At 43.5% G+C, this 11,056-nt stretch overlaps 1 protein-coding gene across 1 annotated transcript in view; it reads left to right on the top strand.

Moving 5' to 3' along the window:
• The first annotated feature begins 4,611 nt into the window (after nucleotides 1-4,611).
• LOC115838645 (L-lactate dehydrogenase A chain-like) overlaps nucleotides 4,612-11,056 on the top strand; it is a 9,395-nt gene continuing 2,950 nt past the window's right edge. Inside the window, exon 1 of the mRNA XM_030829717.1 lies at nucleotides 4,612-4,737. Coding sequence (XP_030685577.1) covers nucleotides 4,612-4,737 — 126 coding nt within the window. The remainder of the gene's footprint in view (nucleotides 4,738-11,056) is intronic.

Consider the following 11,056-nt stretch of genomic DNA (forward strand, 5'->3'; position numbering starts at 1 on the left):
TGCTAATCATAATTGGAAAGTAACATTCTATATGTAAATGTAAAATTTATTTGCCAACTGAATATAGCCAATGATAGTGTGTCACTATAGGGAACACAGATTTTTGAGATCTTTTGCCATCTGGAAGCCGGTAACAATTAAAAACAATTTCAAGGCCAGGTGCCGTGGCTCATGCCTATAATCCCAGCACTTTGGGAAGCCCAGGTGGGCTGATCACTTGAGGCCAGGAATTAGGGACCAGCCTGGCCAACACAGCAAAACCCCATCTGTTAAAAACAAGTAACCTTGGTGGATGTCTACTCAAGTTTTCTGTACATTTTTCTGAAAATACAACTGTGACCCTTATCCAGGCCTGAAAACCATACTTGTAAAGGTTAACTGAACAACATTATTGTCATTCCCAACTCCAGGATCTTTTCCCAAAGATTCTTTCCTGAGAGCTACTTAAGGGAAGGAATTATCTTAAAGCCTGGTTGTCCAACCTTTTGCTTTCCCTGAGCCACATTGGAAGAAGAGAATTGTCTTGGGCCACACATTAAATACACTAACACGTGCCAGGTGTGGTGGCTCACACCTATAATCCCAGCACTTGGGGAGGCTGAGGCGGGTGGATCAGGAGTTCAAGATCAGCATGGCCAACATGGTGAAACCCCATCTGTACTAAAAGTCAAAAAATTTGCCAGGCATGGTGGCCTGTGCTTGTAATCCCAGCTACTTGGGAAGCTGAGGCACAAGAGGCTGAGGTGAGAGGATCGCTTGAACCCAGGAGGCAGAGATTGCAGTGAGCCAAGATGGCACGACTGCACTCGAGCCTGGGCAACACAGCGAGACTCTGTCTCAATAAAAATTAAAGAAATTAACACTAATGATAGCTGATGAGCTGCAAAAAAGTTCATAATCTGGATACCCGCCGCCACCTAAAGAGTCCTCACATTCAAAGAGTTGGACACAGCTATAAAGCGTATCGTTCTGTGGATTTTTAGCGTATTCACATAGTTGGCAACCATCACCAGTATCTAATCTTAGAATGTAGGCTGGGTGCGGTGGCTTGTAATTCCCAGCACTTTAGGAGGCCAAGGTGGGTAGATTGCTTGAGCCCAGGAGTTCGAGACCAGTCTGGGCAGCATGGCAAAAGCCTGTCTCTACAAAAAAGAAATTAGCCAGGCGTGGTGGCGGGTGCCTGTAGTCCTAGCTGCATGGGAGGCTCAGGTGGGAGGATCCCTTGAACCCGGGAGGCAAGATCCCACCACTGCCTGGGTGACAGAGTGAGACCCTGTTTCAAAAAAAAAAAAAGAATATTTTAATTAGCACAAAAAGCCTGTACTTAATCCTGTAGCCTTTTGTAAACTTTGAGTCACCCTCAGTCTTTAAAATTTTTAAATTTACATTAATTTTATATTATTTGATACAGTAAATTAGTCAATACCAACATGACTGAAAAATAATACTTAAGTGAAATAATGATTCTATTAATCTTTCATGAATTTTCAAATACAATCTTGTAAAGCTTCCTTACTTATGGGCAAAATAAATGTTCCAGGTTCAGTATGTACCTTCCTGCCCCAGGCAAGGAACAGGCCAACTCTGCAAAGAACCTTGATTTTTTTTCATAGTAACCTTGGAAACTAAATTAAGCAGGCCTTATCCCCATCTCACAGAAGTTGCCAGTTAGTGTAGAAGCAAATGTGATGCTCAGAACATGGTTCTACTTCCTTTTTTTTTCCCCACTAAAGCCCATGTTGCCAAAATAAAACTCAGTACTTCAAAGCTATGTTCTTTAAAAATTCTTCAAAAATTTTTTTATTTTGGCTAGGCACGGTGGCTCACGCCTGTAATCCCAGCACTTTGGGAGGCTGAGGTGGGCGGATCACAAGGTCAGGAGATTGAGAACATCCTGGCTAACATGGTGAAACTCCATCTCTACTAAAAATACAAAAAATTAGCAGGGCGTGGTGGCGGGCGCCTGTAGTCCCAGCTACTCAGGAGGCTGAGGCAGGAGAATGGCGTGAACCCGGGAGGTGGTGCTTGCAGTGAGCCGAGATCGGACCACTGCACTCCAGCCTGGGCGAGACTGTGAGACTCCGTCTCAAAAAAAAAAAAAAAAAAATTATTTTATTTTTAGTTTTTGGGGTAGAGATGGGGGTCTCCCTATGTTGCCAGGCTGGTCTTGAACTCCTGGGCTGAAGCCTCGGCCTCCCAAAGTGCTGGGATTGCAGGTGTGAGCCACCATATCTGGCCCCAAAATTCTGTAGTGAGTACCTACTATACTTTGGTAAATGTTGCAATGTACAAGAATAAATAAAGACAAATTTTGGTTCTCCTAAAGTTACTGCAATCAAATAAGCAAACTGTTAAGTAAGTTTGGAGTATTTGGGCAGGCATGGATGAAGAGCCAGTTCTAGTCATCTAGCATGTTTGGCCACTACCAAGCTGATACCTTCCGTGGCCGCCAGGGGCCTGAGGCAGGTGTAGAGCTTAAATTTCCAGTCCATCCAGGCCAGCAATCTCCCTCTCAGCCCGGGGATAAACGAGGTTGCTGTGGAGGTATAGGACCAAGTAGTTGCTGCTCCTGTCTGCTATAGGGGGCCTCTAGCTTCAGGCTAATTGTTGGTTGAGAAAAGTGCCGTAAGAGAGAGAGATACAGGAAATGATGGTATTTGACATTTGTCAAGGAAAGCCAGAGCATGTATGTGCAAAGCTGAAAATGAGGAATCAACCTTGAGAAGGGCCAGGGAAAGAGTTTTCTTGGTTTAAAGAACAGCAAAAAGTCCTGATCCAAAAAAGCTGTCCAAAGCCTAGTTGGAAGGGAGTGTATTGAGTGTCCTGAAATGATATCGGAAGTGGGGGTAGGAGGCCAAATCTTGAAGATCTAGGTTGTGGTAAAAGTGGGTTACTCTACATGTAATGGAAAGCCACGGAAGAGTTTAAAGCAGGGTTATTGCATAATCTGAACCATATTAAAAACAAATACTGACTGGGCGTGGTGGTTCACGCCTGTAATCCCAGCACTTTGGGAGGCCGAGGTGGGCAGATCACTTGAGGTCAAGAGTTCGAGACCAACCTGGCCAGCATGGTGAAATACAAAAAAATACAAAAAAATTTGCCCTGCGGCTGGGCGCGGTGGCTCACGCCTGTAATCCCAACACTTTGGGAGGGCGGATCACGAGGTCAAGAGTTGGAGACCATCCTGGCCAACATGGTGAAACCCCATCTCTACTAAAAATACAAAAATTAGCCGGGCGTGGTGGCGCACGCCTGTAGTCCCAGCTACTTGGGAGGCTGAGGCAGGAGAATTGCTTGAACCCAGGCGGTGGAGGTTGCAGTGAACTGAGATCGCGCCACTGCACTCCAGCTTGGGCGACAGAGTGAGACTGTATCTCAAAAACAACAACAATAACAACACTACAGGCTATTATAAGAAAAATAAATTATATTTTGGATTTTGAAAAAGGTTCAAATGCAAATACTCGACAAAAGATGGAGTAGGTTGTGTCCCCTTCTGTGAGATATATATATCTCTCTCACAAAAAAAAAAATATATATATATATATATATGTATATATTTTTTTGAGATGGAGTTTCTCTCTCGTTGCCCAGTCTGGAGCACAGTGGTGCGATCTTGGCTCACTGCAACCTCCGCCTCCTGGGTTCAAGCGATTCTCCTGCCTCAGCCTCCCAAGTAGCTGGGACTACAGGCATGCACCATCATGCCCGACTAATTTTATATTTTTAGTAGAGACGGGGTTTTGCCACGTTGGCCGGGCTGGTCTCAAACTCCTGACCTCAGGTGATCCACCTGCCTCGGCCTCCCAAAGTGCTGGGATTACAGGTGTGAGCCACCGCGTCCGGCCATGAGTTATAAATATTAACAATTTCTTGCTGTAAATTGAAAGCATCCTTCGCATCTTTGCGTTTCATTACTACCCTCTGTTCTCTCAAGAGAAATTCTAACTTTGTTTCAGCACTCAGTCCTGAAGTTTCAGAAGTTAATAATTTTTTAAAATCCTGCAAATAATGCATGGATATCCCCGTCTTGCACACTCTTTGGGCCAGTCTAGAATTCTTCGCATTAACATTTCGGTGATCTGGACCGCCGCCACCCACACAGCGCTCCAGGGCAGAAAAGACGCCCCATGCCGGCGCCTGGCCCGGCGGGGGGCGGAGCTTGCGTGCTGACGCAGAAGAGCCGAGCGGGGGAGCGTGCGTGTCTGGAGTCGCGCAGAAGGCAACCGTCGCCCGGCTTCGCGCCTCAGGTGTCGTTGGTGTATTTTTCTGGTGTCACTTCTGTGCCTTCCTTCAAAGGTGGTGCTTTGCCCTTTTGGGTCATCTGTACTGATTGCGCCAAGCAAAGCATTTGTGAGCGTGTGGTGCTGGGGTGAAAGTGGTGGCTGGGGGCAGGGAGAAATCCAAAAGCCCGCTGGTGCCCCAGCCCTCCCATTGCCTGGTAGACTGGGCCTTGCTTTACCCTCCCCGCACCCTTTGACCAGGAAATTCTTTCTTTGGCTTCCCCCCATCCCCGGCTCCAACATTCTGCAAACTGAAGAGGTAGTTTCTTAGATGTTCAGTGTGGTTAATCCAATGAAATTGCATTATCCCTATCAGGTTCTCCAAATGTCAACTGTCAAGGAGCAGCTAATGGAGAAGCTAATTGAGGATGATAAAAATTCCCAGTGTAAAATTACTATTGTTGGAACTGGTGCCGTAGGCATGGCTTGTGCTATTAGCATCTTACTGAAGGTGAGTGAGAAGCCCATCCTGTGGCTGAAAATCAAGTGAGCACTTCAGAGGCTTGTATATGTCGATGTATTCAGGGTTGCGGGGTTAATCCCTTGAAAGCGATTATGTATCCTTTGACCTTTCCTCCCTCCCTCCCTCCCTTCCTTCCTTCCTTCCTTTCTCTCTTTCTTTTCTTTTCCTTTTTTTTTTTTTAACTTCTTCTTTCTTTTCCTTTCTTTTTCTGACTTTTCTTTTTCTTTTTTTGAGACAGGATTTGTCTGTTACCCAGGTTGGAGTGCAGTGGCGCGATTTTGGCCCACTGCAACCTCCACCTCCCAGGCTCAAGCGATTCTCCTGCCTCGGCCTCTTGAATAGCTGGGGCCACAGGTATGCACCACCAGGCCTGGCTAATTTTTTATATTTTTATTTTTTTTTTTTTATTTTTATTTTTTTTTCCGAGACGGAGTCTCGCTCTGTGCCAGGCTGGAGTGCAGTGGCGCATCTGGCTCACTGCAAGCTCCGCCTCCCGGGTTCACGCCATTCTCCTGCCTCAGCCTCTCCGAGTAGCTGGACTACAGGCGCCCGCCACCACGCCCGGCTAATTTTTTGTATTTTTAGTAGAGACAGGTTTCACTGTGGTCTCGATCTCCTGACCTCGTGATCCGCCCGCCTCGGCCTCCCAAAGTGCTGGGATTACAAGCGTGAGCCACCGCGCCCGGCCAATTTTTTAATTTTTAGTAGAGATGCGGTTTCTCCATGTTGGCCAGGCTGGTTTCGAACTCCTGACCTCAAGTGATCCGCCTGCCTTGGCCTCCCAAAGTACTGGGATTACAGGCATGAGCCACCACACCTGGCTGCCAGTAGGTATTGTTTTTAACCTTTGTGCCCTCCTCCCTGTCTGCTTTTGGAGTCCCCAGTGTTTATTGTTCCCTTTTTTTTTTTTTTTTTTTTTTTTTTTTGAGAAGGAGTCTTGCTCTGTTGCCAGGCTGGAGTGCAGCGGCACGATCTCGGCTCCCGCCAACCTCCGTCTCCCAGGTTCAAGCGATTCTCCTGCCTCAGCCTCCTGAGTAGCTGGGACTACAGGCATGTGCCACCATGCCCAGCTAATTTTTATATTTTCAGTAGAGACGGGGTTTCATCATGTTGGCCAGGATGGCCTTGATTTCTTGACCTCGTGATCCGCCTGCCTCAGCCTCCCAAAGTGCTGGGATTACAGGCATGAGCCACCATGCCTAGCTGTAAGTAGGGACTTTTACCTCTTTCCCTTACTGTTTGCCTTTGGAATCTGGCCACTGAAATCTGAATGAATACACTCCTTCTATATAGTTCCGTACTCTGTCGCATGTGACAAAAACCCAATTTAAATTAGGGTAAGCAGAAAAAGATGATATATTGTTCATGTAACTGGAAATAGGGCAAAACTAGCTTCAGGTACTACCGGATTCTGAAGTTCAGACATATCAAGACATAATCTTTGCATATGTTGGTTGAGATTTTCTCTGTTGGCTTAATTCGTAGAGTCTTTCTATGTGGTGGTAAAGATGGCTGTACAGTTTGTTCTTAGATTCTTGTTTTTTCTCCAACTCTACAGTCCTTACTAGTGTTCTTAGATTTGCATGTTATTCTTAGAGCTTATGATTCCAAAGAAAAGTGAGATGTAATCTTCCATCTTCCATTTTCAAACTTCATAGACATGCTTGTTTCTTATACCTGGGCCATATGTCCACTTATGAACTGATTTCTGTGACCAGAAGGAAAGGATGGAACAATTGGCTAGGTCTGGGTTTTATGCCCATCTACCCCAAGCTTGGAAGACCAACGTTAATTGTACTGCACTGAAACACATGGAATGGGTTCCCATGGAAAAGAGAAATTCTATTACCAGAAAAAGGGACACTAGACAAATGAAAACAATAAGTGTTCATCAGAGGTGGTTACCTTCCTGTTTGGGCCATAATGACGCATACTAAAAGCGGCTTTAGCCAACTCAGAAATTAGGCTTAAGGTTAAATATAATAAAATCCTTGCCAGGTGTGGTGGCTCAGGCCTGTAATCCCAGGACTTTGCGAGGCTGAGGTGGGCAGATCACTTGAGGTTAGGAGTTTGAGACCAGCCTGACCAATATGGTGAAACCCCGTCTCTACTAAAAATACAAAAATTAGCTGGACATGGTGGCAGGCGCCTGTAATCCCAGCTACTCAGGAGGCTGAAGTACGAAAATCACTTGAACCTGGGAGACGGAGGTTGCAGTGCCCAAGATTGTGCCACTGCACTCCAGCCTGGGCGACAGAGTGAGACTTCATCTCAAACAAAACAAAACAAAACAAAAAACACAAAAATAAAGGCTAAATATAATAAAAGCCTTTGAAATCATTTTGTTTTCCTTGGTTTCAAATTGTTATCTGAATGGCAAAAAAACAAAAACAAAAACAAAAAACACCCAGCTCTAAAAGGTTCTAACAATTATATGAAGTCAAACAATAATTTTTGCTACATCTTAATGTTTACTTACCTTGACTTTCGGTCACCCAGGCTCATTGAAAAACTATTTTTATATCATTTTTCCCTATTAAAATATGAGATTCCTTTAATTATCAAGTAGCCACATGAAAATTCTTCTTATTCTCCTAAAACTTAAGCAGGAACATTTTATTCAGAACTTTCATATATTTTAGGATTTGGTTGATGAACTTGCCCTCGTTGATGTTGCATCGGACAAACTGAAGGGAGAAATGATGGATCTTCAGCATGGCAGTCTTTTCTTTAGTACTTCAAAGATTACTTCTGGAAAAGGTTAATTTTAGTTTTATAAAATAAATTTTACCAATCTGATGTCAATAAATATAAAATTAAAAATAGCACCATGCCATTGGGCCATATAATTTAATTTAGTTAATTATTTTTTTTTGTTTTTTGAGAGTCTCACTCTGTCACCCAGATTAGAGTGCAGTGGCGTCATCTTGGCTCACTGCAACCTCCATCTCCCAGCTTCAAGTGATTCTCCTGCCTCGGTCTCCTGTGTAGCTGGGATTACAGGCATGCGCCACCACGCCTGGCTAATTTTTGTATTTTTAGTAGAGACGTGGTTTCGCCATGTTGGCCAGGCTGGTCTCAAACTCCTGACCTCAGGTGATTGGGCCATATAGTTTATTTTTATTTATTTATTTATTTTGAGACAGAATCTCGCTCTGTTGCCCAGGCTGGAGTGCAGTGGCACGATCTCAGCTCACTGCAACCTGTACCACCCGGGTTCAAGCAATTTTCTTGCCTCAGTCTCCCGAGTAGCTGGGATTACAGGCATGCGCCATCACACCCGGCTGATTTTTGTATTTTTAGTAGAGATGGGGTTTCACTATATGTTGGCCAGGCTGGTCTCGAACTCCTGACTTCAGGTGATCCACCTGCCTCGGCCTTTGAAAGTGCTGGAATTACAGGTGTGAGCTGCCATGCCCAGCCGGGCCATATAATTTAAAAAGTTGATTTTTTAAAAAAGAACATTTCAATATAATTGGAGCATATTTGGAAAACAGAAAAAAAGTATAAAGAAAAATTGAATCTCTTCTATTAATGACTTTAGGTTTTCTAAGCTTTTGTTTTCTTTACATAACTGATGTATAAATGCTTTTAAGCTTGTCATTCTGTCTTATATATTTTCCCAAGAATGTACAATCTTGAAGAGTTTTTTAATATTATTAATACATTTATCCATATTCTTTGGTTTTCTTTCTATGTTTATAGTGAACCAGGTTTCAAGGCATAGCATGAGGTCATAGAACATAAGAAATTTAGAACTTGGCCTCATTGGCATTAGCATCATCTGTTGACCAACTAAGAAGCCTCAGATAATTAGGAAACATAATTATTTTATCATACACTAAAGTATATGGTGCACTGTTTGGTAATGTGATTCAACAGATATACTTTCTACTAGAAGCCCTCTTATCCAACATGATTGAGGTTGAAGGTAGTTACCTAATTTAAACATGCTTCTTAGAAAGAGCCATGATAAACATTTTATATTGACCTAAAACATACACATGTAGATACAAGTTCATTTGCTGATTTTCTGATTGTAGGGCAAGGCCTTTGAGTACGGCTCAGCTGATTAGAGTTTTGCAGTGCCTTCCCATCCCTTCCCCCTTCCCTTCCATCTTTCCCTTCCCTTCCTTTTCCCTTTCCCTTTCCTTCCCCCTTTCCCTTCTCCCTTCATTTCATTCCTCCTTTCCTCTCTTCCCCTTTCCCCGTCTAATCCTCTCCCCTCCACTCACCTCCCCTCCCCTCCCCAGCCCTCCATCCTTTCCTTTCCTCTCCTCTCCATGTTGCCCAGATTGGAGTGGCTATTTATTTATTTATTTATTTTTGAGAAAGAGTCTTGATCTGTTGCCCAGGCTGGAGTGTGGTAGTGCAACCTCAGCTCACCACAACCTCCACCTCCGAGGTTCAAACGATTCTCCTGCCTCAGCCTCCCAAGTAGCTGGGACTATAGGTGTGTGCCACCATGCCTGGCTAATTTTTGTGTTTTTAGCAGACACAGGGTTTCACCATGTCAGCCAGGCTGGTCTTGAACTCCTGACCTCAGGTGACCCACCTGCCTTGGCCTCCCAAAGTGCTGGGATTACAGGCGTGAGCCACTGCACCCGGCCTGGAGTGGCAATTTATAGGCATGGTCTTAGCACACTACAATCTCAAACTCCTGGGCTGAAATGGTCCTCCTGCCTCAGCCTGGCAAGTACCTGGGACAACAGGCGGTGTCTTTCTGAAAGCATGTCAATAATGATCATTTAGATTGCATTAAAGTGCTACAAGAAATTTAAAAGTGTTCATCAGGCAGTCTGGTTATAAAACCTTACTTAATTTTATGACTTTATTTATTTTATTTTTGGAGACAGTTTCACCAGGCTGGAGTGCAGTGGCATAATAATGGTTCACTGCAGCCTCGAATTCCAGGCTCAGGTGATCCTCCCACCTCACCCTTCTGTGTAGCTAGGACTATAGGTGCACAGCACCACACCCAGCTAATTTTTAAAAAATTATTATTAGTAGAGATGGGGTGTCACTCTGTTGCTCAGGCTGGTCTCAAACTCCTAGGCTCAAGCAGTTGCAGGTGTGAGCCACCACGCCCAGCCCATTTTTATCCCTTTCTCAAACCTAGAAGGACAATTTTTAAACAATTTGCTTTTAATATCTTCCCAGGGATTAACTTACTTTTCATAGAAACAATTATTTTTAATATTAATTATGGAATACTTGATAGAGAAAAATAGATTAAAAATAATGTAACATTGGGAGGCTAATGTAGGAGGGTCACTTGAGGCCAGGAGTTTGAAATCAGCCAGAGGCAACATAGTGAGACCCTGTCTCCATTGTGCCTGTAGCCCTAGCTTTGCGAGGCTGATGCAGGAGGATTGGTTGAGTTCAAGGTCGCAGTGAGCTATGATTGTACCACTGCACTCCAGCCTGGGCACAAAAGGAAGATCCTATTGCTAAAATATATATAATAATATAACAAACATCAGTGCATCTACCACTCAGCAAAAGAAATAAAACATTACCAAGTCAGTTGATACATTCTGTATATTTATATCTTCCTGTCCCTCAAAATCTCAATGTTGAATGTGGTGTTTACCTTTACCAAACATTTCTTTCACACTGGTATTTAGTGACTTATATTATCTTTAAGTATATATAATAATAATAAATACATAAATATATTTGAGTACAAATATGACTAATTCTTGACATGTAGCAACTAATGAGCAGAAGTACATAGACATACTAGATAGTAGTTTACTAGTTGAGAGTGTTTAGTATGCCTGGGGTATCAGTATGTTTTGTATCAGTTAATTTGGTGGATTGGTTAAATGGAGTCAAATTAAAAGAGTATTACTATTTTATTTTATTTTATTTTTTGAGATGGAGTCTTGCTCTATCACCCAGGCTGGAGTGCAGTGGTGTGATCTCTGCTCACTGCAACCTCCACCTCCCAGGTTCAAGAGATTCTCCTGCCTCAGCCTCCCAAGTAGCTGGGATTACAGGTGCATACCACCATGCCCAGCTAATTGTGTTTTTAGTAGAGATGAGGTTTCACCATGTTGGCCAGGCTGGTCTCAAATGCCTGACTTCAAGCGATCCACCTGCCTTGGCCTCCCAAAGTGCCGGGATTACAGGTGTGAGCCACCACACCTGGCCATATTTTAAAATACTTGAAAACATATTCAACCTTCAATTTCTAATAATATGGCAGGATAAATACCTGGATTAATCTTTTGCTGTAAATGAGAAAACTCCTGCATAAAATATGAAATAAAAAAAATCAATCCTTGAGAAAGAATATGCTCTT

This window comes from Nomascus leucogenys, chromosome 15 (genome assembly GCF_006542625.1).
Source record: "Nomascus leucogenys isolate Asia chromosome 15, Asia_NLE_v1, whole genome shotgun sequence".
Classification (NCBI taxonomy): Eukaryota; Metazoa; Chordata; class Mammalia; order Primates; family Hylobatidae; genus Nomascus; species Nomascus leucogenys.